Consider the following 15,939-nt stretch of genomic DNA (forward strand, 5'->3'; position numbering starts at 1 on the left):
TAATGAGAAAAGTTCCCGTGCCCTGCGGGTAATTAGTGTCCTTGGAGTTAAATAAGCTAATGGCGGGCACCTCTGGCCCAAGCAATTATGTTTGTGTATTGAATAATTGATTCAAAGGGGGGGAAGGGCCGCTAATCAGATCTGAGCATAATGAATTGATTTAATTAACAGGGGAGTCTGAGGGGCCCTGGGAAATGCAAGCTGCATTCTGGTGAGAGCAAGCGCAGCAGACTGCAAGAGGGAACCCGAGCGCGCGGCTGTGGCGGCTGCTCCGGCCCGGGCTCCGGCCCTAGCTCGGGTTCAGGCTCCCGCTTGGCTCGGGCCGGGTCCCAGCTGCTCAGCCCACAAGGCTGCGGCCCCGCCCGGCGCCCGCCCCCGAGCGCGCCGCGCCCTCGCTCGCTCCTCCCGCGCGCCCTGCCCGCCCGCGGCGCTGCGCTCCGGGCGCCGCTCCGTCCGCCCTCGTCGGCGGCCGCGGGGCGCGGAGCCCACGCGCGACCGCGGAAAGCAGCGCAGGCGTCCCTTTGGCGACAGTCCGAGCCGCGAGTCCCTCTGCATCCTCCGCCAGCACCCGGCTGGAGCTGCTTGAATACTATGGTTTTGGACCAAGAGGACGGTAGGTGCCAGGGGACACTTGGGAACAGCGCGGGCTCTGCCGAGGCCACCTCCATCCCGGTGACAGAGGCCCAGGCACTCGTCTCAACCGCTGCTTGGAGCCAGTTGGCGGCTTCCCGGAAGCTTGGAAGCTGGACCAGTGCCCTGTGTGTGTGAGAGAGAGTGAGTGTGTGTAGAGGGTGCCAGGCTCTGCGCCGCCCCGTGTTCCTCACCGGGATGAGGAAGTCTCCCCCTCATCCCCGCCCCGCGCGCATCCTGGAGCCTGTTAGTTGGGCACACTGCAGCCGGGAACTTTCTCGCTCCTGCCCCACTGCAGGAATCCAGAGCGTACAGGGACCCGTGGGGCACGGGCTTCCCGGTTGTGGTTGTACCCACCACCAGCCAATCTTTGGGCCTTCTTGAGTATTTTCATATTTTTGCATACCACGGTGTGAAAGAGACCCCCAGGAGGTGTTCAGAGAACTTGGCGGGTGAACGTGTATTTTAACTAGCTTTGGCCCTTGGGTCTTCCCAGCCTTGCACTTGGGGTCTGGGACTTCAGGGCCTACTTAGTGGGTGGTGTTGGCTTGGCCCCCTGCAGGGCTGGAAGGTGCATGCCTTCAGTTCACCCAAACTACTTTAGTGAGTGTCCTGCTGGTTAGGTCAGATGGGTGGACTAACCAAGAGAAGTTTGGGGTCTTTGGGGTCTCCTACGGTTACCAGCTCCCTGGTGATCCGTTTGTATTAGAAATCTCATTTTTCTCTCATTTTTGGCCTGGTGGGTTGCAGAGAGTGGGGGTGGGGTGGGAGACTCAGGATAGTTGAGAAAGAGTCTTGCTCTCTGGTCTGGATCATATTCCTTTTAAGGAGCCCCAACCCCTAGAGTGCTGTAAACTTTGGGCCTCACAAAATCTAAGTCTACCCTTGGGTCTAACTGTTCCCTCCCCCACGCCCCCACACACCCGCACTGTAGATGTCTTGAGAAGTCATCTTTGAGCCACCCTCAGGACTGAAGATGCTCACACAGTCATGCCCAGAGTGTGTATGACATAATAGGACAGGAGACTCAGAAATTCAGAATTGGGAGATGCTAATCAGAGGGTCTGTCTGTCTGTCTGGTCTCCTCTTTGGTCCCATTAATGACTTGTGTTATCCTACCATCTCCCCTATGGTGACCAATTGTCCTGGCTTGTCCAGGGCAGTGTCTTTTAGCATAAAACGTCTTGTAGCATAGGGAATCCCCGAGTCTTAAGGCAGACCTGGGTCTTCCTAAACCCCTAGCTGTTTAGGGGCTCTTGTACAGGGGTGGGGTGGCTTTCATGGAGGGCCAGGGTAGATTTGTGCAGATTTGGCTTAGGCCTTTCTAAGACCTAACAGTTTATGACTGCAGTTGCTGAGAAGGCCTCTCTAGCCTCTTTAGAATCTCAAAAGAGGGGGTTTGCTGACAGTGCCCTTCTCCACTATAAGCTGGTTGCAAATTTCTGTGCTCTGGCTGCTTTTTTGTGTGTAGGGAAAGGCAGGGCATCAGAACTTGGCCAGCAGGCATCCCGATGGCGCTGTAGATACTGGCTTACTCTGTCCTGTAACTGTCACGTGCACAGGGAAAGGGTCCTTGTCACCCTGAATACCTCTCCAGTAACCACCATCTTGGCCAGTGTGTAACCCCATCTTGGAGATGACTTTACTGTGCTGGGAAAAGAGCCCTCGGGTTCAGACATGTTGGCCAGCCTCTGAAGAGTTCTGGATTATCTAGTCAGCCTGGGCCCTTAAGCAGCAAGTGAAACTGTCCCTCACCCCCAATCAGGAACCCTTTTCCTTAGGTGTTTCTGCCAGCCACAAGGATGAACTGCTGGGACCCGTTCAGAAATATGTAAGGCAGCTAGCAGCTACCTCCATTCTCTTTCAAGAAACTTTGGGAACTGATCAACTGGTGTTCCCCGGCTGTCCCCAGAACTATTTGAAGGGCATTTTTGGCGCAGTCTTGGTGTGTTGAAGTGAGAGCGCTGGCTCGCCACCTGTGGAAAGTGTGGAGTGAAAACTGCCTCTTCCAGCCCCAGGGCATCTTAGAATTCCACTCAGACATCATTGGCATGTCCCTGGCCCCAGAAGCCGCCTGGGAAGGGGAGGGCAGGAGGGTGGGGCCCACTTATGAGTTTAAGAGAGGCCACCTTACAAGTGAGGCTCACATCTGGCTCCTTCCTAAGGCCCCTGAGATTGCTGGGCAGCACTGCCACTTAGTTCTGAGGTTCCTCCTTCAGAACAAATTAGAGGCCATGCTCATAGCTAGACTGTAGAGGAAGCCAGCTGTAACATACAGCACCGCTTCCCCGCTGATATGCCCTTCCTGCCTCTGTAGCTCACTGCCTTGTGCCTCAGGCTTAGGAAGCAGGAGTCGTGACTCCTCAAAGGGATGTTGGCCAAGTGGCTGCCCGTTGGGTACCTTGGAAGCTGGCATGAGTAGAGGTTCAGACAAGAGAGTGGGGAATGTGATCCAAGCTGATTGAGTCCTGATTTGTGGGTCAGGGTCAGGACCCCAAAGCAAGGCGTAGGCCCCTGGAGATCAGGAGCAAGACTACAGACCTTATGTCTCCAGATAACCCAGAGATAATTCTTCCAGACACCGCCTTGTCAGGCCCTGTACTTGCTACATTGATTGGCCCTGGTTAAGAGCAGGATGGGGGTAGGGGGGCTACACCAGCTGGGCAGGGGGGCAGCAACAATGAAGCTTCCCCTCACACCTTGAGGGCACAGCTTTCTGGCTGCCGTGGCAGGGGAGAGATCAAGCTTGCAGTCCTGAGGGACAGTGAGTCTGAGCAAAATGATATATTTAACATCAAATATACTCAAGGACTATTAGGATTAAGTATTCAAGATGAAGGGGAAAGAGAAACCCTCTGAGCTGCAGATGAGGCGTCTCATTAGAAACAGCTGCTCTTCAGTCTCCTCAAAGCCCGACTTCACTGCTTAGGAGTGAGGATGGGCTACGCTCCCCACCCCATCCTCCTGTAAAGTATGGGGGCCTCCAGGGGTGGAAAGGGCAAGGCCAGTGCCCCACCCCACATTGTCTGGAGCACCAGTTACCTTTCACATGCTTTGCTCTGGCAGCCTTAGAGCCAGAACAGATGTGATAGTTCATGACAGGGAAACTGAGCTAGGAGCACGCCTTTTAATCCCAGCACTTGGGAAGCAGGCACAGGCAGCTCTTTGTGAGTTCAAGGCCAGCCCAGTCTACAGAGTGAGTTCCAGGACAGCCAGGGCTGCGCAGAGAAACCTTGTTTCAAAAAAACAAACAAACCAATGAAAATCGGGGAAACCGAGGCAAAAAAGAGAAGTGACTTTCCAGATCTGCTATTTGTTTTTTTAAATTTTTAAAAAATTTTATTTATTCATTTTATATATGACGAGTACACTGTCACTGTCTTCAGACACATCAGAAGAGTGCATAGGATCTCGTTACAGATGGTTGTGAGCCACCATGTGGTTGCTGGGACTTGAACTCATGACCTCTGGAAGAGCAGTCAGTGCTCTTAACCACTGAGCCATCTCTCCAGCCCTCTGCTATTTGTTAATTTGCAACAAATGGGTAGATTCCCAGCTGATAGCTCCCCAGGAGACTCAGCTTCCTGTACCCTGCCAGAATCAAGTCCTTGGCAACTGCCAGGACCAAGCTCCTAACATATCTGTCTGGAGCCCTTCTTGAGCTGAAAGTCATCATTTCCACTCCCATTTTGGAGCTCTAGAATATCTGGGACGAGGGTGAGGCACCCTTGGGGGTTTAAAAGTAGGTGGCCTTCCTGGAGTAGGCAGCCTGGACAGGATTTTTCAGGGAAGCAGAGTCTAGGAGGAGAGGCACTAGACCTGTCTTCCTTCCTGCTGTGTGAGCAAGAATTGTCAGCGCCACAACAGAGTCTTTTCTGCTATACCTAGTGCCTTCAAATAGTGTGTGGGGCATAGTAAGTGCTCAATAAATATTTGCAGGAGGAAAACGCCTTCATAAAGCTGTACTTGTTCAGAGAGAAACTGAAACAGGATTTCCCCCTCTGCACAGAAGCAGGATGTTGATGGGTGGTGGGAATAAGGGTAGCATGACAGGGACAGTCGCTGTAGGACTCACAGAAGGAATTTAGTGCGCTGCGGAGGGATTTACTTTGCCAATCACTATAGAATCGACTGGAAATCCTAGGCAGAGATCTAAAGAGAAGTCATGATTAGAGAAATAGCCTTCCTATAAGGAAACAGAAAGCAAGGTTGAAGGGCTTGGGACAGGCAGCGTCCACCAGACTGACACAGGAGATCAGGGAGAAACCGGGGTACCCAAGCGGAGTCATTCGCCGAGCTGGAGCGGAGAGGCCTCCAGGTGGCGCTGCAGAGCCGGGCAACCGCGCGTCTCCACTCCCCATTAACCCGGCAGGGAGGGGGGCCTCGGGAAATGTGTGCATTTATTCAGTAGCAGGAGTGCAAACCTCATACATTGAGGGAGAAAGGCAGCGGGAGTCGGCCGCCGAGATTCCCCCATCTCTTTGAATATAATTTCAGATTGAGATTCAGATTAAATCCGAGGGGAAAACACTTTATGAGGCTGAAAGCTGTGTCGTTGCCAGAGCCAGGGTTATGAGCTATCAAATGCAATTACATTAAGACAGATTATACTGGGCAAATTGAGCCATTTAGAAGGTGAGAATCAAAGAAACGGCTCTGATCCTCTCTTCCCCCTTCTCTCTCCCTCTCCCTCTCTCTCTTTCTCTCTAAATTGCAGTTCGTAGTTCCTTGCAATTCTGAGGCACAAAAGTAGGTGAGACTGCTTTTGTATCTGCGAAGTGCTTCACTCCTGAATGTAATTCTAGCTGAGTGCAATCTAGGTTAAGAGCCGGACAAGCGGGTAATTAGAGCCCGCTTGCTGCCGGAGGACCGGCCGCCCAGCCGAAGCGCGCCCGGAGTCGGCGCCCTTTTCCCGGCCGAGCCGAGCAGCGGCTGGACACGGAGTGCCCGAGATGATGGTGCTGGACAAGGAGGACGGTAGGTGGCGGGCAGGGGTCCCGACGTCCCCAACGCCTTCACCTCGGCTCGCGGGATGCCACGCACCGGGACTCAGGGACACAGACACGGGGCCACGCCGGGTTGTGGAGCCAGCTGGCGGCCCGGGGCGGGAGGACAGATCGGGGTGGGGTGGGCGAGCTCCTGGCCTCGCGCCCCCTAGGTCTCCCGGTCTCTGGACTGGCGAACCGGGAGAGACGATTCGCCGCGGGGCGGCGTGGAGGTTCAGAGTGCCCTCTGGTCTCTGCGCTCTGGCGCTTGGCTCTGAGCGTTTGGTCTCTGCGGCTGCTCCTCGCTCACCGCAGCCATAACCCCCGCGCCCGCCGCGTAACCGGAGAGGCGCCGAGTGCCCAGCAAATCAGCAGCTTCAAGGGAGAAAGGAACTAGAGAGCTTGGGGGCGAGCGAGAGCGCGGGAGGACCGCGCAAAAGCCGAGATGCAAGCTCAAGAGGAGAAGGCCAACTGGGTCCTTCAGGGGAAAGCTGCTCACCAGCATGCCTTGGTGAGAGGGGTGTCTCCTGTGATGGCCTCTATCCTCTGTCTCCTTGAATGTGAAGGCGGGAGTTTGGGCCTGGGGAATTGTCCCACCATGGGCCAGTAGCACTCCAGAGGGAGTGGTTTGAGGGTGGCCTGGATGTATGGTCAAGAGAGCTTCGGAGCTGAGAGGTCACATGACTGTAGACCACTAGCAGGTGGTCTCATAGACCCTAAAGTCTTTTTGGCTGCCAATGCCTTACAGTAAGTGACCTAAAAGGTTGGGGATCCCAACTGTCTTGAAAGTAAAAGGCAGCCTGTGTCCTGTGACCTAAGACAGTCACTAAGTCCAGGGAGTGGCTGCCCCAGGATGCCTTGGGTCCTCTGTGTGTTCTGTAGGTACTGTAGGGGAAGGTGGGCAAGATGATTGGAAAGCCCACTGTTAATGACATTTGGGTGGGGACTGTAAAGGCTAGGAGTAATGGGACAAACCCAGGAATCCTCCATTGGGTTTGTGCCTTCTGTCCACTGAGGTGTGGTTGCCGTGACTACCGCTGGAAACTGAAAGTTAAGTGACTTGTTCAAGGTCATACCGATGTTCAGTTGGTTGCTGTCATAGACTAACTATACCTTCTGAGGTATCAGCAGAGAAGACCTTTAAAATGTCCAACCTGTGTGAGTGTATGCAGGGAAGGCATGGGGCCGACAAGTCCCCAAAGACAGGCCCTTGGCATGAGTGAAGGAAGAGATAGAGGAAGGGATCTAGATGATTTGGGGCTGGCTGGAGGATAAGAGCATCTTCAGCACATTCTCCTCTATTCACAGACCCTGGAGCTCCAGGCCGCCATCAGAGTACTGGGCTAGTCTTGTTTTACATAGAATACAAGGAGAAGGAAAGGTCTGGGATCAGACCAGACAGGGAGAGACGAGCCATTGATTTGGCTGTTTTCATCAGTAATTCTTTATCCTGTGTTACTTCAGATCAGTCACGTCCAGCTCCAGAGTTCTCTCTTGGTTGTCTACAGGGACTGTCACTCTGAGTTGCATTGGAAAGCAGGGTGCATCTTTAACCAAACTTATTCCACGTGCTCAGCTTCCCAAATCTAAGCCAAGAACCCAGAAGACCCGGGTTTTGTATGAGGGAGCCCCCAGTCAAGGAAGATTAACTATATGTTGACAAGATGGCATTTCCACCACTGCCCAGGGTCTGCCCTAGCATGGTTTGGGCTCTGGGGATAATGCTAAAGGGACCGGATGTCTGGAGACCCTCAGACGTGCCACGTAACTGGGTATCTTGAGCATATGATTCCTGTGGTCCCCACCAGAACTACAGAATGGAGCTCAAGACGTCACTTCACCTCCTACCTGTACCAATAATATGGTGGCCCTTCACCATTGGTACTACTGGTCTCTGGGGTCCATGACAACATAAGGAAAGCAAGGTGGCTGGGTTCCCAAAGGTGGCATCTTCATTGTGGAGTGAAGAGAAGCTGTGCACACACTCACTTGCCTCTCCACACCTACTGCCTAACTTCACACACACTTCTGCTCTCCCAGAATGCGGCGGCCAGGACTGCATGGCAGATGTGGTGCCCTGGGCCCTAGGGGTGTGTTCCTTTGCTGCACAGAGCACCCATTGTCTGGCAGCAGCGGGACCTCGGGGCTCCTGCTAGGCTCCCCAACACCTTTTTTGTACCCGGCGGCATCTTGTTGAGGGAGGCTGGGCTCCTCTGGTTGAAGTCAGGTCTGCCAGCTGCAGAGGACCAAAGCCCTCGCTCTGCTGGGCTGCAGGGCTTTCATGTTGCACTTCTGAAAGATAATAAAATATCAATCGTTTTGCCCTAGCAACGGGTTTAAGAGACTTTCTGAAGTATTGAATCGTCAGAAAAAAAAATTTTTTTTTTTTTTTGCTTTTAAGCACAGTGCATTATTAATAAAGTGATTCATTAGGTCGAGCCGTGAAGGGTCACCACAGAGGCAGAAAGATCTGTTTTGCAAATGGTTAAACTTCGGGGTTTTAAGATTAATTGCTTTCATTTGGACACTTGCTCTTGGCCTAGCTATCTCCACTTTACTGGAACTCAGGGTTTGGGTTTTCTAAATGCCGTGGGTCCCCCTGTCAGCAAAAGGGGTGGTGAGCTCCTCCAACTCTCCTGGAAAAATAGTCCATCCCCTGGCACCTGCAGCTTGGGCTGGCACCAGACTATGGACTTTGAGTGTGGACAGGGGAGGCTGAAGTGGGGGGGGGGCAAAGAAATTCCTGCCCTGAACCCTGCAAATCAAATTTGACCTTCACTGGTGGAGAAGAGCCCCCCACCTCCAGTGGGGACCAGACTAAAGAGTTAGAGCTTGAACTGTGGAGGCCTGGGCAAGAGAGGATGCTGAGGGCACCCAGCTGGGAGTGCCAGCATGTTCCCAAATGCATGCTGGAGCAGGGCTGGTCTGGGTTTAAACGGCCTCTGTAAAAGCCCAGCAGGATGGCTTGGCTGACCACAGGAAGCAGCAGGCACATTGTGGAACTAAACAGCAGACATGATTCCCAGAGCATTTTTTAATAAGTAAAAAATGCTTAAGGAGAAGCGAAGCCATCCGGCTTGGGGAGGACCAGACAGTGTAGTCTTCAATTGTTAATGACTGCTAGGAACACAGCCTCACAGTCTGTGAGGCTGCTGCCAGCGGGACCTCCTGGTCTGTCCCATCATGCCTCAGACCGCAGAGAGTAGCGTGGCCCTGGCCTACGTGGCCCCAGAGATGGAGACTGGGAGCAGCCACAGTTCCATGGTAGAGACCCTAGCCCATCGGTGGAAAGGCAGCCCAGTGGGCACTGCAGCCTGCTAAGGGCTGGTAAAGGCCTGGCATGGATGGCGGACTGGGCTAGTGCCTGGTGGAGGGGGTGTCTTCATCCATACCTGCCATAACCAGCTCCAGCAGCAGCCACTCTCTGCTGGGAGGGAGGCACCACAAACCCCTAACAGCAGGATAGTCACTGCCCCTTCCTGCACAAACTCAGCCAAGCCCAGAGACTCTGTAAAGATGAGCCCCCCACCCTCCCGGAACACTGAGCAAAGAGCAGGTGCCCCGCTCAGTTCCCCTGCTCTTCATTCATTTGCCCACACAGAGGACTGAGGGGGATGGGGGACAGGGAAACAACATAAATTGGTCTCTTGTCCAGAATCCGTGTCTCACTAATGTACCCAGATTAACTCAACTGTAAATTGTCTCCTTGGATGGCGGTGTCTTGCTAAAAGTTTCCCATATGATTCATGATTTGGATTGCTTTTAACGGCTATTGGCTAAGCAAGCCGGTGACTGTACAAGGTGATGCAATTGGCATTAGCGAGGGGAGGCACGGGAGCGTGTAATGCAGTCAATACTGCATTAACTACTGATGCCCAATTACAGGGAGCCTTTCAGGAGCATTAAGACCAAGGGAAGCTGAGATCACTAGCTGCTGCTCGCCTAAAAGCTTCACCCTTTGCATGCCGGGCCTCGGCACTGGCATGGCCACCTGCTTGGGCTCCGTGGCTGCGGGAGCTGCCTGTCTCCCTTGCTCTCTCTTTCTAACCATGCCCCATGAAGATACTTTTAGCACATGGAAGTATGCTGGGGTCTGCCTCTCACCTCTTCTGAGAATTCATTTCCTCCCTTATACCCTCTGCCAAAGGAATCGGACCCATTGACAGGACAGTCTGGTGCTACCTTCTTTAATTAAGAGCCTCTCAGCATTTATGAACAGGACTTGGACGTGGCTTGCTTTGGTCTCTCAGAAGGATGCTTGCTTCTGAGCATCTGTGGCAGGCCCTCTGCGGTCCTGGGAGAGAGGCTCAGAGATTCAGCCTCATCTGGGTGGCCAGGCCAAGGCAGCGTGTGTTGGGAAATGGCTGCATGGGCTAGGCCATCTTTCAATGGAAGACAGAGCTGTGATGATAGAAATGGGGAAAGTGCTGCCCATGAAGGACTTGGGTCATGCTGGAGTTCTAAGCAAATACAAATTCAAAGATTTGGTGTCCCCTGACCTGAACGGTGCCTCCCACACATGGGAAACCTATCTCTCCTTCTATGTAACAAAGAGGTCAAACTTTTTGCTTGGATCAATACTCCAGGGTCCTAGGGATCCCAGTACATCCTGATCAAGGCATTAGATAGACAGAGGGTTGGTTAGAACAGATGATAGAGAAAGGGGCGTTATGCAAGACCTGCTTGCAGCCTCTCCCATTCTGCTGAGCTCCGTTAGTGCAGTGTCTGCTCTGTATGCCGTGTTCCATCCAATGTTGTGGCCGCTTTGCCTCCATACCTTGTCACCTCTACAATGAGAACAGCTCCATCTGCCTAGATTGCCACCAGCATTAAATGAGGTACTGTCAGTGTGCACAGTCCGCCAGCAGGAAACTCCATAGCTACGTGAGGCATCTCTGCTCCCTGCTCAGTTTCAGTACAGCCTGAAACGAGGCCTGGGCCTGGTCCAGTAGCTTGGTCACTAATGAGAACTGGAGCCTCCTCCCTGTCCCTCCTGGCTCTTGGTCATCACTGGGGGACAAACCACATTTACTCTTTACTGGTGTCTGGATCCTCAAGAAAAGTGTCATCATGGGAAAAGCCTTCAAGAATCCTCTTCCAAGTCCTTCCATTTATATGGGGGCAGGGCATAGATTAAGAGTCAGAGGAAGCAAGAGAGTTGTTCAGGGCTCTGTGGAGAGAGAGACCCCAGAGCTTCAGCGTCTTTCTGGTTTCCGTGTCCAGCTGATGTACCCACTGTTCTGGTCCCATGTCACGAGTCCAAGTCATGAATTGGGGAGCAGACCATGAGATGAAGTAGAACAATGTGCCTGCCTGGGTATCCCAGTCTTAACCCTAGGCAAGTTACTGACCTCCCAGGCTACTGTTCTCAGATGTAAGATGTTCTCGCAGGTGGCTATGGGCACACATCTGTCGGGCTTTTTGAGCTGAGAAGTCCCACACGTGTGTATGACATAGCTTATCCTGCCTTCCTGCCTGTCCGAGTTTCATGGAGACCAGATACACTGAGGCATGCAGGAATCCTTACTAGACTTACTAGCTCTTTCTAAAATGAGGCCTCCTGGCAGGTCCCTACTCCAGATACGACCGTACCATAAAGGCACCTTGGAATGTTGTAGAAGCTGACTGTGTGCATTGTTTCAACTCTGAGCTCAGGAACATGTCACCAGCAGCTTGGAATGCACCACAGTGCAAACAGTTGTGCTCAGGAATCAGGTCCTCTTCCTGGCGTGCCGATGGCCGAGCTCCTCAGCACATGTCTAGGTTGCATTTCAGTGGGATTTTGGACCTACCCCTCTCTCTTCTGCTGTGACCATCTTCAGTCCCATCTACTTTCTGTCTCCTGGTGCTTATTACAGCCAGAGAGAGTTGACCTCTGCCACCCTGGCATTCATTCTGCCTAAGGCTGACTGCCACCCTGACCATAGCACCGAACAATGTAGATCTACTGCGTCCACGCTGGCTTGTGTTTCATGTAGTTCCAGTGTTTGCCTCCGTCCCTTTGCTTCCGTTGTTCACCTTGCCCCGCACGCCATTCCCTCTTATTTGGCCATGCTCAGAGACAGCATCCACCTAGCAACAAGCTTGTCGCTCATTGGTTGGCGTGTGTTTACGTTCTAAGGGAGGAGCCCACTGGGACGGATAACAGCCGGAGACAAATAAAAGCAGGTGGTGAGAGGACTGAGCAGGCTGAGCCAGGTTTGAGGGACAGATGCCTAGTGTGAAGGCCTACTGGGCCACATCACTACCTCCTTCCTCCCACCCCTTCTCCTAGGAATCAGCTAGGTTTTCCCGAGGGACCCGATGATTTCAGTACAGTCTAGCATGACTCAGAAGACCCTCGTTGTGGTCCTAGTTGAGAGCTGTGTGACTTCAGACAACTTACTGGGTGTCAGTTTTCTTGTCTCTATGACATGAGCCGTTGCTGGTATCCACTGTCCGCAGATGCAATACACCGGGAAACCTCGTGCCCGTGTGGGTATTTCCTCTCTGCAATGTGATTTTCTTGGCTTTTCTTGGTCCTTGGGTGTCATAAACATACAGCAGCTTTCATTTTACTGAACCCTAAACACTAGGCATTGCCCAGTGCATATGTATCAGTGATTGCTACATCGCCAACCAAAGCTCAGAGGCTTGAAACAATAAGCACTTATTCAGCGTATAGATCTCTGGGTTGGAGGTTTAGGGTAGGCTTGGCCGCGACGGTTTTTTCTGGTCTCAGCTGGGCTTACTAAAACCTGGAGGTTGGAGGTTGGAGGTTGGAGGTTGGAGGTTGGAGGCTGGAGGTTCAGTTAGACGCTGGGGTAACAAGACTCAGGACCCTCATCATCTAGCCGTGTCACCTGGCTAGTTACCATGACAGAGATGGATCTAGAGAGAATGGATCCATACCGGCTTCTCAAGGCCACTGTTTGGTGAGGGATATTGTCACTTATGATACATTCCACTGGCAAAAATTAATCACAATCATCCCAAGTTCAAGAGGTTGGGAAACAGGTTCTACTCTTGAAGATAGGAGGTGGCAGCTTATATCATGAAGGACATGGCTACAAAGAGGTGTGGAGATCAGACAGCTTTGGAACCAGCCTTCCATCCATCCCCAGCATCCTCCCTGTCTGTCTCATCCAGTGCCCATCACAACTTAGGAAGAAGCCATTCTTCTTATCCCCATTTCACAGATGAGAAGACATGATACAAGAGCCTGGGGGGCTGATTGGTCCCAGATTCCACACCCTTCTAGTGTCAGAGCTGGGCTGTGAAACCAGGAGTTCTAATGTTGGAGCCCTGAGCTCATTCTCTGACTTGCTGGTTTCCTTTCCCATTTGCCACCCTTGGGGCTGAGGAGAAGGCCTGGTGGAACCTGTTTGAGCAAGACCTGGGGTGGGAAAGAGTTGTCTAGGTGGACTGCATGTGTGTAACTGTGTATATGTGTGTGTGTGTGTGTGTGTGTGTGTGCCTGTGTGTGCCTCTATGTGTACCTGTGTGTGTGTATGCGTATACATGTACCTATGTGTGTATGTGTGTGTGCTTGTGTGTATATGTGTGTGACTGTGTGTGCCTCTATGTGTGCCTGTGTGTGTGTGTATGTGCCTGTGTGTGCAGGCCTGTGTGTGTGTGTGTGTGCGTCTGTCTGTCTGTCTGTCTGTCTCTGTGTGTGTGTGTCTGTGTGTGTGCATGTATGTACTTTGGAGCCCTGGGCCTGCTCCTCGAAGGACAAAATTTGGGACAGGAGCATCATTAGTCCATCTCCACTGCTTTTCCTGCCTCCCCTCTGTCCTGCAAAGTCCCAGGACAGCCTGGAAGGGGGTGACACCCCATGGCTAGCCTTAACTGGATCACACATGCAGATGCAGGACACATCAAAGTCATCGGTTGGCCCCTGGCCTCAAAACAGGGCAGTAAGTGGGCTGGTGAGAGGCCTGTGTACATTCATAAACCAGCTGATTGAAAAGCAATATTTCAGATAAATACAAGCCAGCGATCTATCAGTGGTTGTAATAAAACCCAGGCTTCAGGCTGTGATTTTATTTTGAAATAATAAGAATTGCTTGATTCTTTTTACTTGAGTTACCATGGTAATTCCGGCGTGGAGCGGTGTTATATTGATTTAGAAAGTGGACAGTAATATTTCTTTTGTGTTATTCTGTTTCTAGGCCTTGATTTCTAATTTCTACTTGGAGATTACTTTTATAAATTTCTTAAGTCCTTCTACTTTCTCCCCCCGCCCCCCACAGTATAATTTTCCTCTCATGCACCACGATGTTCTGAGCTTATTGGTTTGCTCTTATTTTAAATTAAACTTGCTGGTTTCAAATATTGAAATGACATCTTTGTCTGTGTCTGTACTTTGGTTTAGCAAAATATTACAGTCTGACGCTCTCTGCTTAATAATTTAAGGGAGGCTTTCTGTCGGCCCTCACTGGGTGCTGATAACTTATGACTCAACCAACGCAGGCCTTAAACTCGTGACATTTTAATATTGTGTGGCGGGAGCAGCCGCCCCTCTGCTCTCAGTCTCCGTGGAGAGAAATCCACATGGTACTCTAGAAAGGAGTTTTAATAATTCAACCTTGCTGGTTGGCTCTCTGTGGCTCCATTGAAAGATGTGTGTGTGTGTGTGGTGGGTGGGGAAACCCATGCTTTCCAGAGGATTCAGAACAGTGCTAGCCTGGACTCCCAGGACCTAAAGCCAGCACCTTGATCCAAACCAAATTCCATCCCTTCTTGGATATATAAGTAAATGGCCGTCCCTAATGCCAGATGAGAGGGGTTCCCTGTGAATGCTGGAGAATGCTCGAACTCTTTGATCCACTGTTTTATCTTGAAAAAACAAATGGCTGTCACACAGATTTTGAGACTAGGTTCAAGTCTGGCCTCTCCACACTTGTTTGCCAGGCCTTTCCTCCTGAAGAAAGCTCGTAGCAGGGTAGGATATGTCTGTAGACCCCCTCAGTGGCCTGACTGGTGGTAGATTAGTTACCACTGGGTGACAGATAGCTTGGAACTTAGCACCCTGACACAGCACACAACTGTCATCTCAACTCTGTGGGACAGGGGGCGGGGGCAGTTTGACTGGATCCCCAGAGCTTCTCAGAGTTGGTAATGGTGGTACCTGTCAGCCCGAGGTGCAGACTCTTCTCAGATTCACTGGGGAAATGATCACTTTACAGTTCTCTCATTTGCCTATAAAGATTCAGTTCATGGGTGGTTTGGGCTAGAGGCCTCTCTGGCTGCCTACTGTGGGTGACTACAGCTCCATTTCTGTGGGCCTCAGCACCACACAGCAGCCTCTGCACTATGGCAGCTTGCTTTCTTAAGGCCACCAGTTGAGACTAAGGAGAAAGTCACAGCCAGGTTCTGCCACTGTACCTTAGGGCTCAGGTGTCCAATGGCTACCTGCACTTTCCTCAGCCATAGGAAGCATACCTTTATCTGGAAGTCACAACCAACCAACCAACCAACCAACCAGCCAACCAACCAACCAACACCAACCAACCAGTGCCAGGGCTCATATAGCCCAGGCTATCCTTGAACTCCTGATCCCTCCTTCTTCCACTGCTTCATTTTGCTCCCAGAGTAGGAAATGTATATCTCAGAAAGCAGGTAAATGGCAGGGCTGAAACGAGGCCCCTGCCTGTCAGGAGCATAGGGAAAATGATTGGCTCTAGTATTATGAGTTGATGTCAAACACACACACACACACACACACACACACACACACACACACACACACACACACCCCTACCTCATGTACACATACATAGACATTCTGTCTGGATATTTCGGTTTTGTTTTGTTTTTACTAGGTGGTAAATATGCTAAGATCAGTTAGGGGCCAGGAGAGCAGCTGCCTGGTGGGACTGAGTTGCTCAGAGCCTGCCCTCTTTCTCAGCACCTTGGAAGAGGTACAGGTGGTCCCTTATGAGCCAGCCTACCTGTAGCTGTTAGCTGAGGGCTCCCATCTCTAATGGCTTTGCTAGGTGAGATGAAGACGGACCTGTAAGGCAGCCTAAGCAGGGATGGCTTTACAGTTCCCTGTGAGGGAACAAGGCTCCTGTAGACTGGCACGCTCCCACAGGTGCCTGAGGAGCATGGGTACAGAACTGAGAGCCAGAGCTCCAACATCCCCATCCTGGCCTGCTGCCTAATAGAGTGTTTTTGGGCATGTCCTATCCCCATTCACATTGGCAGGGTGGCTGGACAGTTGGGCTCTTTGCTTGTTGATGGGAGGCTGCCTCTTCTAGGCAGCTGCACACCCGCCTTCCCTACCCAGAAGCCATTTCCCATCTGTGAGGCCTCTTCTTGGCAAGGGCCAGGACCCCGG

The 15,939-nt window shown here is 52.0% G+C and overlaps 1 protein-coding gene across 2 annotated transcripts in view; it reads left to right on the top strand.

Moving 5' to 3' along the window:
- Window positions 1-422: 422 nt before the first annotated feature.
- The window catches only part of Lmo1 (LIM domain only 1), a 36,470-nt gene continuing 20,953 nt past the window's right edge, over window positions 423-15,939 (top strand). The window contains exons 1-2 of one of the 2 annotated variants that reach the window (XM_032892940.1): window positions 423-613; window positions 5,348-5,607. In XM_032892940.1, the coding sequence (XP_032748831.1) occupies window positions 5,583-5,607 (25 nt within the window). In that variant the 5' untranslated portion in view covers window positions 423-613; window positions 5,348-5,582. The remainder of the gene's footprint in view (window positions 614-5,347; window positions 5,608-15,939) is intronic. The other variant, XM_032892941.1, reaches the window with a different exon arrangement.

Source organism: Rattus rattus, chromosome 2 (assembly GCF_011064425.1).
Source record: "Rattus rattus isolate New Zealand chromosome 2, Rrattus_CSIRO_v1, whole genome shotgun sequence".
Lineage (NCBI taxonomy): Eukaryota > Metazoa > Chordata > Mammalia > Rodentia > Muridae > Rattus > Rattus rattus.